This window comes from Callionymus lyra, chromosome 16 (assembly GCF_982586985.1).
Source record: "Callionymus lyra chromosome 16, fCalLyr1.hap1.1, whole genome shotgun sequence".
NCBI classification, from domain to species: domain Eukaryota; kingdom Metazoa; phylum Chordata; class Actinopteri; order Syngnathiformes; family Callionymidae; genus Callionymus; species Callionymus lyra.
The window spans coordinates 1,708,053-1,726,152 of NC_141833.1; the positions used below are offsets into that span (position 1 = coordinate 1,708,053).

At 35.7% G+C, this 18,100-nt stretch overlaps 1 protein-coding gene across 1 annotated transcript in view; it reads left to right on the plus strand.

Annotated features, from left to right (window-relative positions):
- The window catches only part of LOC148063172 (cadherin-6-like), a 55,087-nt gene that overhangs the window by 7,647 nt on the left and 29,340 nt on the right, over nt 1-18,100 (plus strand). Inside the window, exon 2 of the mRNA XM_087810544.1 lies at nt 10,585-10,921. Within this exon, the coding sequence (XP_087666670.1) occupies nt 10,706-10,921 (216 nt within the window). The 5' untranslated portion in view covers nt 10,585-10,705. The remainder of the gene's footprint in view (nt 1-10,584; nt 10,922-18,100) is intronic.

Here is an 18,100-nt window from a genome sequence, read left to right on the forward strand (position 1 = left end):
TTTTGGTGAATCCTTTGAATTATTTAGCTGAACACAAAGAGTTTATTATATTTGCTAATGACATTAATGCTATAACATCATATCATGTTATTCTATTACTGTCTAACATATAAAAGAAACACTCAAGTTTACATGAACAATTCCAATAATTTTTTTGACAGGTAAAATGCTAACAAATATGAACGCATTTATAATTCAAAGTTTCTAACTATTTCTTGAGTTCAGCATAATTATATTGTAGTTTTTCTTCTTCCAAAAGCAAATCCAAAACTTAATCAAAAAAGGGATATGTGTTTTTTTGTGTAGTTAATGTGGATGATTAACAACACAACAGTACAGAGGCGTAGCATTCATCAAGTGAATATGCACCTGGAATAAATGCATGAAGTTGTCTTTTTTATTCCTGGGTTGGAGTGCATGGTTAATATTAGTGTCAGAAGCCCAGTGTGAGGCTGGTCGTGGCCTGTTGCCAGTGGTGAAATGACAAATATAGAAGGGCTGTGCTGGAAGCCGGGGCTGCCTTGAATTAATAATTGATGTTTTCTGGAAAAAGTTCTCACTTGACTCCACAACTTCCTCCTATGTGAATTTGTCTCCTGTCAATAATAATAACATTGAGTCTTTAAGTGTGAAAATATCTCTAAGTGCATAGAAACAAATTGAAGTGAACATATGCACTTCATTTGAGCACTGGCTGTCACACATTTACTTCCAAATGTCGCTCCCCCTATTTCCAACTCCCTGGTAGTTGTTTACAAGGGGAGATGTTGGCTCATTTGCATTGTAATGGCACGCTAAATTCTAGAGGCAAGTGACAAAAGGACTGTGTCTGTCTGTATTTGTGCCCCTGCTGTTTGTGGTCTCTCTGTCAGCCATAAAACAGGAGTTCTCATGATGAAATGTCCTTGTGAACGCAAGAAGTCCAAACAGAAGATCAGTGCGGAATCTCGTAAACACAGCCCCACACAAAAAAATAACACACACAGAGCTCTCTAAAGTAAGCTTCACGCAGGGACTGTTTTAACAGAACTCGTTGGTTTAACAAGTTCATGTTTTCTCGCTCTCGACGGTCTCTGCTTTAGATAAAAGTTTGGACGACAAGAATCCAATTGTTTTCATTATTGTAGCTATCAGGCTCTTCTTTTTCTTGTTAACAAGTGTACGGCTGTATATAATGTTAGTGCCACAGATGTAGTTTGATTTAATTAGTCATCATTTGCACGATAGTAGAGTGTTTGACTTCTAGTAGATACTGCAAAACCAAACAAATGTCTGACACCTGTAGGACACATAAGCCGTTGTAAAAATCAATGAGATAAAAAGTCAGATGCATATAAAAATGCTTTAGGGTTACCTTTTTTGTGGTTCCACTGCCTCACACCACTTAAGCAACCATGTCTTTAGTGCTGCCTTGGACTGCTTGGGTTTCAGAAGAATAAAAAAGGCTGCAGCATGTTTAAATACATATATGCCCTTTCTTAGAGAGACTCTAATCCATTAGACAATTTTGCATCGTAATGTAACACTAATAAAAGCAAAGCGAATGTACAAGATGAAACTCAACAAATGACAGATCTGTTTTGCATATAATTTACAAATAATTAAAATGTAGAACATGGTTTCTAAAGTGTTTTTATGTTTGTTTTATTTACACATTAACCAAGAACTTCTTAAGTCAGAACATTTTATGGACTCTTCAGAAAAGGGTTGCATCTTCTCCTATCCTCCTAACCTTTTTTCTCTATTAGTTTTTTTAAAAAGTGCACCTTGAACACTTAATACGGCTCCTTGTGAAGGTCTGGCTTTTAAGTCTATACTTCAAATATTTTTAAAGGTTATTAAAGTGCAGTAGTGATATAATTGAAATTGAGGAAAGGAAGGTTTTACTCTTTGTCAAATATTTTTAGAGGCATGTTTTTTTCTATAGAATCAAAGCAAAGAGAAAACATGTAAATGTATAATTCAGAAGTGGAAGAACAAACGTATATAGCCAGTGTTGTTGTAAACACAGCACATTACTTTTTTGTGGTTGCATTAGAGAATTAAAAATGTCTTTCTTATAAAAGGGTTATCTTTAATATGCAGTAAGCAAACCTTCTTGATTAATGAATTCATTTTTTTTTTTACAACCTTGTTTTGAAAATTAAAACAACTGAACAAGGAGAGTTTTTGTTAGTCAAACTGAGTGTTGACTAACCTTACTAATATTTCTGAACTCTTATTTTAAATAACAATGAGATGAATGGCTTCACTGTCACATATGGATGACACATTAAAATTAAGTGCAACATCGGAATATTGTCCTGAACGAAGCCACAGTACTTACTCTCCCTTTTTTTATATTTTTTATTTCCCTCTTCTTAATTTTCTTTCTACTGGGAAACCTCCCTCAAGGTTACATAACATTTATTAATCCTGAGGTGCCATCTGCTTCCAACAACACAAGCCATCACTAATTGTTCTCAATGCACGTTGCAATACACACAGCTTGGAGTCCTCTTTACTGTCAACTAAAGAAAATTAAATTTGAGTCTATCCCAAGAGCAATCGTGCCAAACAGAGCTCGCAAAAACACACATTCAGACCTATATTGTCTCTCTTTTGTCAAGATTAAAGCAGCTCAGGTTTGCAGGATTACTGGTTGGGGACTTTGTTAATTGTTTCCAATGGATCGCTTGGTGACATGGTGCGTGCATTGGTGTGTTGGGGTCAATCCGAGGGGGCAGGGATTACACAGCCCACCATGTACTTGTCTTGTTCTGTGCTTTGTGTGAGTGGGAACGCCACTAAAAGCCTGCTTGTAAATGATCTCAGTATAATACAGAGCTTTAGCTCAAACGGTTTTGTGCCATTCAACTTAAAGCAAGGATCTACCGTATACATGCACTGCAGATAATATGCGTTCACTCTGATTGTGAAAATAACTTGACTAAATATTATGAATATAGGTCAACGTGTGGTCAGTTAAAAGCATTTGCATATACAACCCTCCCCCATGACTATCACATATCAACCTCAGCTCACTTCCTTTTGTCATAACTGCATGTAAACACTGCACTAAATCAAACTAGATGATTAAGCTTACGTGTTATTGTTATTATGATCTATAATCCACACACTCATTTTATTGCGGCTTTCTGAAATACAGTATATACTTTGTTGATGACATGGGGAGAGATCTCACCATTTCTCATCTTAGAAAAAACTTTCTTGCAGTTTAGTAACTTAACTGTGATCTTTGGATTAATTAATAATTATAATTAAATTGCCTACATATTACGAGGAAATTAGATTAATAGATACAAAAATGGATTTAAATAATACATCTTTATTTCACTGTTAAAGTGTAAAAACCAAAAACATAAAATAGCATAGCACTGGCCAACACACATGCAATGAAAAATATTACACATTTTTATTAGATACCACACAAAACTAGAATGCCAAAATCTGAATAAGAATAATTGACTCACCACTCGTGAATGTGGATTTCCAGTCATAAACAATTCCTATTATACAAAGTGAAAAAAGGAACAAAGTATTTGCTTCACTAATGGAATATGTAACCATGTTTTAGATGTTTTAATTTTAGGCCTTCTGTCTGCTTTTAGTTCTTTGTCAGATGCCACGTTAAACATGTGTACCAAATGTACCAAAACACCCATTTTAGAGGCAATTTATATTTTTTGAATTTTTTGTATTTGACATTAAAAAAAGTATTCACAATAAATACTAAATAAACAACACAAATATAACAAATGACACAATTTTACACTATTTCAATAAGATATAGACTTGAAATATTAAAATAATCTAACAATATAACTTGAAGATGGTATCAAAATAGGTCTACCCAGGGGTCACCAACGTGGTCCCTCAACCATAGGAGTAGCCCATTATGAGCCTGTTCCAAAAGTCTTTTTGATACAATAAACATCTTATTTGGTCGAATTTTGTGTTATCTGGAGGAATATCATGTTTATACGTTTATTCATTTATTATTAAGTGTGTGCCCTTTATTAAGACATTCTTATTTGTGCAGGCTTTTCCATGATTTTCTAGGATCCTGTGTTTGTCTTGTTGTTATTGTTGTATATGTTGTTATGTATTGTTTTTGGTTGTTAAAGTGCTGTGGTCTAGAAAGGTGCTTTAGAAATAACCATTACTTACTTACTTACCTACTTTGTGTAGCTCGATGAAGGCAGAATTTGTGACCCCTAGTCTAGACAGTCTAAGTGCTGTTCTTATTTAGCACCAAATGCGCACTGTTTTGGTTCTTCCGAGGCCATTCCCAACATTGTCAATTGTATCATCATTTGACTCACAACAAAATCTCAGTTGACCGCCTGAGTTAGGACAACCAGCAGGGCTGAAACAAGAGGGATACCCCGACAATGGATTACCCCCATGTGTCCAAGATTAGTTGGATTGCAGTCATTAGGGTATATTCCAAGATAACCAAGATGATCTATTTTCTTTCCTAGATGATTGTAATCCCATCTATAAACCAGGCTAATACAATGACATATAGGGTATATTCAAAACTTTTCCTTAGTATTATTGAAAACATTTGTATGATAAACATTATAGATTCTGAAACTGATATGTTATTATTTTAAGTCTTAAAGCACTCATGGCACACTTTTGGATTGTTATGTAAACCAAGAAGTTACTCTATCTACTGTATATCTAAGTAACCCGCGTGCCTAGGTAATATTTAAAATTGAAAATCTATCAAACAGGCAAATCTGACTGTACTTCCTAATCGATAAAGTAGGCTGGACAATCTGTAGAAAGTCCAATTATTGTTTGACATGCTGGTGAACGGAGCACATAGAGAAAGGTGATCACATCCAGTAGATGGTGGATGAGCTTCAATCTGTTCTGTTAGTGACAAAGTTTCCGAGTAGCTTTCCCTCCACACCAGAAAGTTGTTTTCATCATGAGATCAAACTATGTTTTTACTCGTGTCAACAGCAAACATATTGTCAGCACAACCACTGTTTTCCTTTGTAGTACAAAGTACTGCAAGCTCAGAGCCACGGTCAAGGTCCCGAGAGTTTTTTGTTTGAACAAATCAAAAAGTTGAGCTGTTTCTGAAAGTTATTAGAGTGTGAGGGAACAAAAGCGTGTTTGAAGAGGCCAGAAAGCAAATCCAGCAACACATGAAAGTCACATGATGGGAACGCAGTTTCATTGTTGCCGAACTGCTAATTACTGGTACAACTTCACCATTGAAATCTTTCCATTCGTGAAAAAATAAATAAAAATGATTGTTAAAATAAATCGGCTGACAGCTCTCCTATGTGACTTTGATAGATGTCACATTCACAACATTATCCTTAGAAATCCTGACCTTTGGATGGAACGAATCTAAACAGCTTTTGGCATCTCCCTTTTGCTTTAGCATTTAGGTTTATTTGATGGGACATTAATGTGATGTTATGTGCCCTATGGCGTCCATATTGGAGGTCATATGTTCACGAGCTAGGATAAATGTCATCAGTTGACTTTGCTGTTTGAAGACCACTGACCTGCTCTGGGTCCTTTCTTTTCTGCAGGAATACTTCTTTGGTGTGATGCCTCTGGGCAAGGACACAAGAGTGTACTCAACAAAAAAATGATTCTGCTTCATGTACTATAGGTTTTAAAAAATAAAAAAAAATATACAAGGACATATTTGAGTTATAACTTTTTAATCACCATCATTGTTTTAAAACATTTTTTTTTTTTTTTGCAAAAGGTGAGTGGACTATCAATTGGGTCAGTTGTGTTTGTATGGTTGAAATACTGGACATGTGGATACCGTCTTCAGGTGCACACTCACGAGCAGACATGAGCACTTGCGTGTGCGCACACACTCAGTAGCTGACATTCTCCCTTTTTTCACCTCTAATTGGTCCTTCGGGAGTTGTCAAAGCTCTCATGGTCTACACAGACGCGCACACACATGCACGTGCACACACACACAGGTGATATTGTAGATTCAGGCACCAGTGTTAGAGAGGTACTGTGATCGTCACCTGAAGGTCACACACATTTATCAGTGTAGTGGGAAGACAAAGGCGAAGGCATGGTGACGGAATATCCTTGTCCGGAATTCTGTTTCAGCTCTTGTTGGAACATTGGCTGTTATTAATACACATCCGTTTCAGTTCAGGCCATAATGCATCAGTCCATGATGCGTTGTTGACACTTATTCTTGGTCCTCTTTGAAGCCAATTTCTTATGAAGATAACTTGTGTTGGTAATGTGATCCTTGTCATCCATTTGAATGTCTATTTAAAATGTGAAATTTTTCCAATGTGTTCCACTGATTGTCTTGGAAACTAAGGTTGTTGGTATTAGGTGATAATGTGGAAGTTTAGGTTTAAATTTACTTTTGTGTTTAACTCGACAACTTTTACAGAAAGTAAATGGATTTCTTGCTATTCTACTGTTTCTGTTTTTGGATTGAAGAGTACTGTTTACATTCCAGCCAAAAAAGGACAGTGTTGTCTCATTCATGAAACATGAGCATAACAAGCTTGTGTGTAATTTGAATTTACAGGATTTTGTATATATATATAAATACTGTATATATATATATATATATATGACAGAAATATGTGTGATGGCTCAAAACATCTTACCAGCCCAATTTCATATTCGGCTTAGTAAGTAGTATTATAAAAAAAAAAGCACAACTAGTACTTGTGATAGGAGGGTTGCTTTCACACATATCCATATCTTCTCAGTCTATTATCTAAATAATCCCCGAGCAACTGATCTCTCTGCTGTCAGACTGTGCTATTTACATTCAATTACTGCACTTGAAGGTTAAGCCTGATACAACCAGATGGTGCTGAGCATCCACCGTGATTGGTTTGAGCTACCATTAAGTGTGCCGCACTCATTAGACCAACAACACACTTTAATAGTGTTGACAAGCTTCTGTGCACTGCACTGATTCTTGGAAAGGTTTCCGTTCTGATGGTCACATAGATACAGATGCCAAATAGTCTGCAGTGTGTGCTGTTATAGGTTATAATTAGATGCTCTACTTAAAGAAGGGTGACATCTATACGGTGGTAAAAGTTACACTTTTAGCTCAAAACTCCACAAAATAGTCTGTTGTAAGTGCAGTCATCCAATTCAGCAGAAATGTGTTAAATATGTGTTTACCATTCTCACATTATCTTTCATCTGAAACTGACACCAACATTAGGACCAAAACATGGACATTTATGAACATAGATTTAAGATATTCAGATGCAAATACCATCACTAATACATGTAGTTAAATGCATTTACAAATAACTTTGATAATATTTGATAAAGTAGTTCTAGGTCTGTTCCTGGAAGCCTCTTCTTGGTCCAGGTGATTTTAATAATCATTACTATTAACCAACTGTTTCCTTTCTCAGTAAACTCAAACTAAGAGCATTGCTAAGTCATAGCTACTCTTTCCAATTACTCATTATGCAAAAAGTCCCTGAAAGCAAGCAAATAAAAGAACATTTTTGAACAAAGACAGCTTAAACTTTGTGTCTCAGAACCAGTTGAGCAACAAGCTGCATATCCTAATCATGGTCATTAAAGTCTTTAAGCTTCTATAATAAGGTCTTCTGAAAACTGTGCATCAAAGATAGGTTTTAGGTTTTCTAATATACTGTGCATGTGTCCTATTATGCAACTCAAACGCCTCTGCACAGATAGGGCTCAACAAAGGGTATAATTGAACCACAAACAAATTATTTCACTTAGAAGTTAAACCCTTTCCGGTTTTGCAAAGCAACAGAACATTTTAGTGTATTATTCCATTTTATCTACTTTGTGGTTTTAAAAATCATAGAGTTGGAGCCTAGCCAAAAATGAATGTCTTTCTAAAACACAAAATCACATTTTAAAGCACCAGGGAGTACAGTACAAACTATTGCTCACTGGAAATTAGATTTCCGGCTCGGTTGGACGGCACAACAACATTATGTTTCTGTTGTTAGAGTGAATATGGCTGAAGTGAAAATTATAAGGAAAGAAAAAAATCCAATAAAACTATTTAAATGTCTCTAACTACATTTATGGAATGCAACTACAACAATGAAACAAACGTATAAAACCGTGGGCAAAAGAAGGAAGAGACTGTTTGCTTTTAATATTTGTGGTTCCCTGGGTCTTCATTTTATGATCGTCATCATGATTTGAATACTTTCATTGTCAATGCTGAGGACATGAGCTGAAATTGTCAAATGATTCTTCTATTTCTGAACTTCATTGTCCGTAAGCCCTTCTAAATCCCATGCAGCTCCCACTGAATCCAAAAGAACAACACCTGACATTGATCCAGCATAAATAGTGTGTTGCCGTTGTAGAGAATCAAATGGCTTCTATTTGTATGGAAAGCAGCAGAGATAAAAAAGCACATTATTTTTGCAGGTTGCAGCGAGACGCACCAGGCTCTGTGTGGGAAGATAAAAGCTCAGTTCCTTTCAGTGTCCTAATTGCTGTGTAAGCTTCCCTTCCTGATCTTTCACCATAAATGGATTCATCGATCCAAAGCAGTTGGAACAAAGAAAAAAGTTTTTATAACCATATACAATGATAAATGTGATGTCATTATAACCATATAACAGTGTACTGCTGTGGTTCAATGGGGCCCCGTAGAGAAGCGCAGTCAATATTGGAAGTGAGGGGAGTCAATGGAACGCTTGTGACTGAAGCTGAAGTTTGACAGTTACCAATTCATCATAAGGTTGTACAAATCGGTACAAAAATGTAAGAAAAAAAAATAAAATTCTGTGTGATCGACTTTCGGTAGAAAATAATGCAACTAATACAACCTAACCTTTATTTTAAAGTCAAGCTGCCATCACACAAAACAGTATATCTTTGAAAACATGTTACTTGACTGGTCCATGTGAACTAGATCAACCTGGGACACTTCAGGTTGGTAAAGTCGTATATCTTCTCAGTCTATTAGTTAAATACACTAATTAAAGTAAAAGCCAGGACTGCAAGAGGAAATGAGGACTTTCTGGTAAATGCAAATTTATATGACATTGTTAAATACAGCAGTTGGTCACAGACAATGTTTTCATATGAAGTACTAAGTAAATATTTTAAGTAAACAGGAAGATAAAATGAGAAACTAACTAACTAAAAGTTGCCTTTGTTTTGTTGACTAATAAACAGGCTCTTATTTTCTATGGTATATTAAACATTGTTGAAGTTTCACTTTTCCGAAGAGTGGGGTTCGCCAAAAACGAACATGTTAAAACTTGCATATTGTTGCTTTATTTGAGAATGAGGTACTTGAAATAATAAAAGTGTACAACATTTAAGGAGTTCACTTCAAACACTAATGTGTGCTCAATAATACATACATTCTGTTAGCATATGCCTGCAGAACACGCTTGATAAATATGTACATCGTGATACAGTGTCATTTTAAAAGGCAACTAGATGGTGATCTCTGTCCAATAACCCCTGGCTCTGATCTACTAATTCGATGACACATGGTATTTTTTTCACTGACTGATTTTAGGTATGAATCTGCTAATGAACAGGCTTAAATGTGCACAATATCAATAGCAGCAAAAGTATAAAATGGGAAACGTATTATATGGTCCTAGGTGAGACACAAATAAAGGCTGAACATATATTTTATCATATCTCTATCAAGATATTAAAATCCAAGATATTAACATCTCAAACCCAACTATATTGCTCGATATCCTGTATGTAAACTAAAGCCGTCCAACAAGTCACTTTTGCACCAGCCGTTCCAGTCAACCACAAACTACCTTTGCTGTGGATTGACAGATGAAGCCAGTTATTGGTGAACATCCCCAGGGGGCGGACGTGAGGGAGACACACTCACACACTAAGCGAAGAATATGAACAAGAGTGAAGGATGCAGACATATTCTTCGACCGATTTAATGGTTAAGAGGAGGTCGTCTTCCATAATACGAAATATTTCAGAAATAAGGACGTTATCCAGAGTGTGGTGTCGTGAAGGTTGTGCTTTGTAGAGAGCAACAACAGCGGGTGTATTCAGCTGGGTCGACATCCGCCAGGCACGAAGACTTACAGACAGTACCCCCTATAACAATGCTAAACACATAAGTAAAAGAGTAACAAGTGAAGTTGTCATGTTGTCTTTGCAAGAAAATAACTCAATATTCACTTCCAACTACTTGTATTGTAATATAAATGTTCTATTGTAGTATAATGTTTTTATCATTCTGAAAATGTTTAGTTTTTTTCTTAAGTCATATTGTGATCAATCTATATATCGTATCAATATCGAGATATCTGGTCGAAATATCAACATATATAATCTTGTCCATCTTTTTCCAGCCCTTAAAGAAACCATTGTGTAAAAAAGTCTAAGTTTTAGTGTTGAAAACCATAGAATAAAATCGGACTCTACATAGACTAATGTGCTCTGGCACTGAAATGTCTTGTTATGTCTCAGTTAGAGGGGGAGTGTCTGGACACTGATCGAATGATGAACTCTCACACCAAACTTTGGAACTGATTGAAATCTTACTTCTGGTCCTACCAGGTCTTGACCTCTGTTCCTGTTTTTTTTCTCACACAGCCTCTGCTCCAAGCGTTTGAACCTGAAGGACTATGACTGATATACCCAGCTCACAACTCAAAGGAGCTCTACAGGCGAGATAGAAGAAGACTGACATCAACACAATCTCATATTCGCAATCATGAGGACTATTTTTCTGGGGGTTCTCATGCTGTGTCTGGGTTTTTACCTGGATGCGTTAGCTTTGAGTGGACAACGACCGAAACCCAGGAGTGCAAGGGGAACTGCCTCAGAGGACAGGGGACCACGGCTCAAGAGAGTCAGGCGTGGTTGGATGTGGAATCAGTTTTTCCTTCAAGAGGAGTACACGGGTAGTGACTACCAATACATTGGCAAGGTATGTGTTTTTGCTTTATTTCTGTTCCATGGTTACACACTCTCCTAGACAAAAAAAAATATTATGTCTGTCATGCCCAAATGAAAACAAGACATTATTTATAAATGGCAATCTCTGCCTAATCATTTTTGGATTTTTCAATTTAATGAATCCTGACATAATTTTCCCAGAAAGTGCCATCTAGTGGCCTTTTAAACTGTGTCATGATACAGCACCGGCTGGCTTATGAGGCCTCATCTACCATTGTTCATTGCTACTTACACAACTCTGACATTAAAGAATTGTTTTTGTGTGCAGTGCTGCATCTATCTTGGTAATTACTTATAATTTATTTTTTTTCTACTGTGTGAGGACATTGGATCTGATGTGTACTTCAACCTAGTTCTGTCAAATAACTATTTTTGATTTATAAGAAATGTATATTTTCATTTAAATTAATTGGGTATGTGTTTTCTTTAAATAATTAAATAACTATAGATTTAGTCAACCAAATTATTATCATTCCATAAGTTGTTTTATTAAATACATTTATGGAACAAGTATCAGTAGTATTTTTAGTAGTATTTCCCTCATTCCTTTTGCATTGAAGTCAAATCATGGGATGCCAACCAATTAATGCATTGTTGTGTTATTATGTTGTCAGAGACAGAAACATCAATGCTTCAAAGAACTATAATTTTTGGAGTCTAACAGATATTTTTGACAGTAGGTAATAATAACAACAAGGTTTCCGTTGACATCAAAACAAAGCTTTTGATCATAGCTGTTTTCTATGCTTCTTTGTGGAATTATATGTAGTTACGGCATCAGTAATGTTGTGCAAAATAGCATCGTACTTTTTCAGCAAGTTTTATACAGCGTAATTGGTCAAAACTACTCTATAAGTTATACCTTTGATTAAGAAGAGCTGTTAAAAATACCTCTCGTGTCTGCATTGCACTAAGCAGAAAAGGAAGAGTAACATTTATAATATTCTGGATCCTCTTCATTAAGTTGATATTCAAATTCTAGCCTATTAGCAAAGTTAGCGTATGGTGCAGAATGACAATAGCTTAGCTCTGCTTGTTTGATCAGCAGCCAGATGCCGGAAGGTATTGTGCTGCTCTGTATGAGGCGTGCCGTCTGACAGCAGAACAACAAAGTCGGCTTTGAAACAAACAAGTTTGCGGTGATTGAGGTAAACACAGAAGCGAGACAGTGTCAGCAGACTTTCTCTGGCCTTTCTGAGCGATGCCCTCTCATCTTGTAACGAGCTTATGTTTCAAAGGAAATCTTTCTCTATTTTAAGAGAGGAGGCCATACACTTCAATTAAAAGTCACATGAGTTGGGGTGAAAAACAAGTCAAGAGAGTAGTAAAAAGGAGAAGTGACACAACTAACATTGTTTGCGCGTACAACATCGGATCAAGGCAGGGCTGCCAACAATACTTTTGACTTCAGCAGTTTTTTCCTAGTCACCTTTTTGGGGTTATAATCGTTACACCTTGTGTAATTCACTTAAGCCGCAAAGACAAAACAATGTTTGTTGAGATGATACTTTAAAATAAAAGTTGAAAAAATACATTTTTATTTTTTTCTAATCCGATCAAACTTTGCTGATGGTCACCCATTTTAATTTTCAATAAGTATATCAAACAACATGACGTTTGTTTTGAGTCCAAATGTCTGACTGATGAAGGTTCACGAAACAGTTAGCCAATGAATGGGTGGTCTTGGTTTAAAACATGTTGTGAGGTTTTATTGAAATATTTTTTCATAGCCAGTTTTGATAGAACAAATGCTATCTAGTGGGCTTTGAAAATGAGGATAGCGCTTCATGAAGCTTCTCATTCCCTGACATTTTATAACTTAACCCTTGTGTTATCCTAGGGTCAAGGTGACCCGAAGGCCCGTAAACATGTGGTTTTTGATATCCCTTGTGTTGCTTTTGGGTCAAGGTGAACAACTTCAGCCACTGCATATATAGTTCTTGAAGCCAGGGAGGTTGTTCACCTTGACCTAGAGACAACACAAGGGATACTACAAACACATTGTTTTCAGGCAATGTTATCTTAACCCTGAGATAACACAAGGGTTAAGGTGAGATGGCCTTGGAAAATAAGCCAAAACAAAAGAAATGATTATTTTTATCAGTATTTTATAATAAAAGCTCAACTTTTAACTTGATATTTTGATACATGTTTGCTTGTGAAAACATTCGATGGCTGTGAGGCTTAGAAAGCAAAATAGCAGTTTAAAAAGGTTTTGTTGTGTGGTTGAGACTTTATTGAACTGGTAGTTGGAAGAGGATTTAAGCAATATATTAATAGACATGAAAATGCTCCTGAAAAAAAGTTTGCCGGGTATCATTTAACTGAAATTACCATCTTCTTCTTATTTGAAAAGAAGTGCTATAAACTGTTATTGCCCATATAGGTCATTTCACATGTTGTCACGAATGCTTACTACATAGTGAGCCTTTCCCTTTTGATGCAAAGGTTTGTCATCTACAGAAAAGTAGTTCTGCAAAGAGGTCTTGTGTTACTCTGTTCTATAAAAGGGTTGCATGAGAGGAACTTCAGATTCTAACAGTATTTAAACGTTCTTTTCAAAACAATGGAGGCATGCAATGTAATTTGTTCTTGCATGCCTTCAGAATTCTTATTGGGTAGGAGTTTTTTTTAATCATAAAAAAGGTTAGGGGGAATTACCAGTACACAAGAAAAGAGAGGCATTTAACATTTAATGAATAATTTTCTAAGAACACCATTCATTAGTAAAATATTCCACTTAAATATGTTTTTATATATAATAAGGATTGTGTGCGTTTCTTTAGTTTAATATTTAGATTACATCAACAACATTCAGCTGTGCATCCCTTTGGAACTATATTTTTTATTGATAGGATATCTGTTTTGAAATTGCTGTATTGTTAGCTTACTTACAACACAACTTTTTCCCCCAATGTTCTAGTGAGCCTCTCAAAATCACGTCAATGATCAGAATGTTCCGCAGGAAGCTGTAGCCAGTAGAAGGTTTAATTTGTGCCCTGTAATCTCATTTAAGCTCCTTTAATCTTTCAAACTGGCACAATGTATCACTTGCGACACGTATCATAAAAATAAAACATCAAATGTTGCAAAAAGTGGCAATTCAGGTTTCTATTATGGAAACTTTAATTGGGATTATCATTTGCTTTTTGTCTTGGCAAACGTCATTGAAAATCATTGTCAGCATAAAATGGGAGTTAAGCGGTCGGGGGCCTCGTGGGGTAAGAGATCCGGGTCATATAATGATTCCAGAAACAGCTCTCTGCTCTGGAAATGTGCTGTGTTGAAATGTCTGCGGGCTTCTTCAGCTTGTGTTAGGTGAAAGAACAGGGGTGTTGCAGCCTCACAAGACTGACAGATCAAATCAGACTGTGCACCACAGGAGCAAGAAGGTAGACGGATCAAAAGGAGAGAATGTAAGGTAAATTGAGGCGATGAGGTCGGTGGGTGAAGACGGGAAAGGGATATGTCTAACATGGAGGAAAAACAAGATACAAGAGAGCTTAGGTGTAAAGAAAAATTAGCAGACCAAAGGTATCAAACAAAGGTTTCATGAACTTCATGTAGGACAAAAAGCAGAGAGAGAAGAAGAAAAAAGAATCAGATTAATGCTCACATCAATTCATTTCATTGCTTGAACGAAATCCAGTGCTTTCTTTTAGTTATTAAAGTTCTTACTCATATCAGGCCCAGTTGACACACATGTCGTGTGACTGCAATATTGCAACATCAATTTAGTACTCTGCAATAGAGAAAGAGAGAGAAAGACGAGCTTAAAATGGTTTTGTCATCTACCGGCCCCTGTGGCTTGAATACAGAGCAGGGTTCAATTCTTTATCAGAGGCATTTGAGCAACACTAACGTTCCCACGACGTAAGTGGCTCATTTTCCTCCAAAACAAACACTAAATAAAAGATCATGAACTTCTTAGTATGATTATTTTTTTCCACATTACCATTAATAGTCACTTTTGCTATGATGTAGCTTGTTGTTCTCGAGAACAGACTCTTGAGGAATGAGGTAAAATATTGAATGATGATGTAGGTTTCACTATGTGTTTTTTAATAAGAAATTAATTAATTTGTTAGAATTGTCTGAGCTAAAATTGAGAAATGACTATTGGTGACAAGACAAAGTCTTTTCACGCCAATCTTTTCTGCAAAAAAACATAAAGCAAAGGGAAATACAAGTTATGAAGGTGTGAATACTAATGACGGGTTGATATGGTATCGTGATACAGCATCTGCTGGCTCATGAGGTCTCATCCACACATTGACAAATTCGATTTCTGGATCCCAATTTGAAGCTAAACATCTCACTTGGAATAAGATCTCCAATCCAAGTTGTTCCTTAAATCAAAAATAAGAGAAAAGGGAGCTGTAATCTCAAGAGATATAGCTTGTGCTGGTGTCGTCTTTGTATCCTGTTCATATTCTAGTCTTATACCACCAGCAGGCTGATGAGGTGTGACCCAGCATCCCTGCACACGGCTGCTCCACAGAGAAGCCTGGTGTGTGTGCAGGGTGGGTTATCAGCAGTGAGCCAGAAAAAGCCTGAGGGAAAGGAAGGAAAAGGCATTTTCTTCAGTCTTTGAAAATTGTGGCTGAGTCTAATTATCCCCAAGACTCATCCGAAATTAGTACATTTTTGTTTAGCGAGGTCTTCTTGAATTCACTATCATTAGAGATTAAAAAATAATCTGTATTTATCCAACAGGGGAATCAGAACATTCCAGTGATCAATATTTGTTTACAAATGCAGTAATACCTCTTTTGTCGAACCAGATTCCTTTAAGTTATCTAAAAAGGAAAACTTGATGTAATTTGCATTCAGGATTTTAAAAACTTCCCACTTTCAATGAATGCATCATTATATACTTGGGGATGTTACTATATAGTTATATAGTTACACTGTAATTGTAAAATATGTTTTTTTGTATTTTTAAATAATTGGACATTTTACAGGGCAGAATACTTAGTGTACCAAATGAAGTGTTCAATTGTGTTGATTGTGTCAACACAAATGTCTAATATAATTCCGATGAACCACTTTCCAAATCATTAAATTTGTTCTGAAAGAAGAAATTTGATTTAATCTGCAAATTAAAAAATGAAATGAAGTAGGATTGTCGTGATGTATGATAGAAAGATTCCATCCTACCTACCATTGATAATAATAATAATAAATAAATAAGTAATCTTTTTTTCACTTATAGTCCAATAAAAGCTACACAATTGGACTCTATTTAAATGAGGCATTATTGTTTTTACAAAAGAACATCTAAAATGAAAGTTTGTATACAACATCTCTGTTATTTTCCAACTTTCAGCAGACCTGGTAGTTTTAATAAACAGCATATATTTTTGCAAAGGTAAAGCAATGACACAAAAATAAGATGGTTTGGCCCGTGAGATTGTTATTGTTACTATTTGTTTATTTAGGGGTTTATCTGGAGTTTTAGTCCAGCTTAAGGATAGCTGAATTAATAAAAATTCATCAGATTGTATATTATTTGTTGGAAAATAGGAAGATCCTTCTGTGTAAATGGCACATTCTCATTGGTGCAATATCCTCCAGTCCTTTCAGAGATTAGCTTAGCTCTTTGGACTTCAGAGGCAAAGAACTGGGTACAAAGATACTTAGTTGAAAGGAAAGCCTTTCACCGCCCAGTCTGCAGATTTGCAAAGAGCTCAAACATCAGCACTCTACTGCATCGATAACTTGGAAAGTGAATTTTTTGAACCCCTAAGTGCAGACTATATTCTCTTAAAATACATATCTTTGCGAAATTAATATATTTAGTATATGCCTTTTGACTATTTAACAAGTGTATTTATTTATTTTTGACAAGGATTGCTTATCATAATTACTACACATGGCTGAGGTATATACTGCATAATTATGCAGAATGTTTAACTCAAATATTAAGTCATTAAGACATTCTTGAGTGATAAATCAATGACATGGTGATTTATGGGTCGATGAAGCCTCATGAGCCAACCAATGCGGTATTATGATACATTTTGAAATGCCACTAGATGGCACTCTGAGTGAGTAGGATGTCAGGTTTAATTGAATGCATAGGTCACAGCCAAAGATTATAAAACACAGAGTGCCATCTAGTGGCCTTTTAAAGTCACTGTATCATGATACAGCTGATGCTGTATTATGAGACCTCATCAATCCATCAGAAGTGATTGACATCCAATTCAGCCTTGAGAAGAACATCGATCACTGAACATGTCTAAAACAAACTTGTCTCAAAAAATATTTTCATCAAAGTTACAAAAACATTGATTCAATAATAATTCAACAGTTTCTAGTTAAGGTCACTTAGAAAGAGAATTTGATTTTAGCATGTCTTTAAAACAAAACAAAACAAACAAACTCAGACAATAATTTCATGGCTTTTGGAAAGGTTTATTAACACTATCTATAAAATGAGCAAAAAAACAAAACTATTCTGCTTGTTTGTACAATGTGGAAAAGTGAGTAAATACCAGGAAAATAATTGTGGACAAATAGGGTTCATTTTTGAATCCAATTTGCAAATGCCTTAAGGTGTAATGTTCATTTGTTCTGACAATTACACACAAGTATAAACACCATGGGAAATTCCACTAATCATGCCACTCAGGGTATCCACTTTTGTAAAATGGTTCTCTTGTGTTTAAACCACAAGAGATCGGAAGGAGGCGAAGTAAAAGTAATTCAGTTAACTGCTCTTGGATGACTACACTACAGCAAAAAAATTTTATGCTGCAAAAAATTCAATTACAAGAGGCTTTTTTTGATCTCCTCAAGTACATGGGTTCAGAAGGTCAAGCTTTTAGCAGTCAACATCCACTTGAGTTGCAAAAACCGTCATATAGAGTAGAATATAATTAAATATTTATACTAACACATAAACACAGCAGAAAATTAACAGTCGTGTTAATTGTTGTATGACACTTGGAAAGAACATGTTCCTGAACCAAGGGGTGAAAGATTCTGGTGCTTTATTTTAGTGCTGCATCATTTCCTCTTACATTGAATTATGTATTTATATATAGAGATATTAGAATTAGGGAGTCAACACACCCACGTTGCATGCTGTTTAAAGAACACACACTTTAGCCCCAGAATAGTACTGACATCCTTTCTAAAGAAT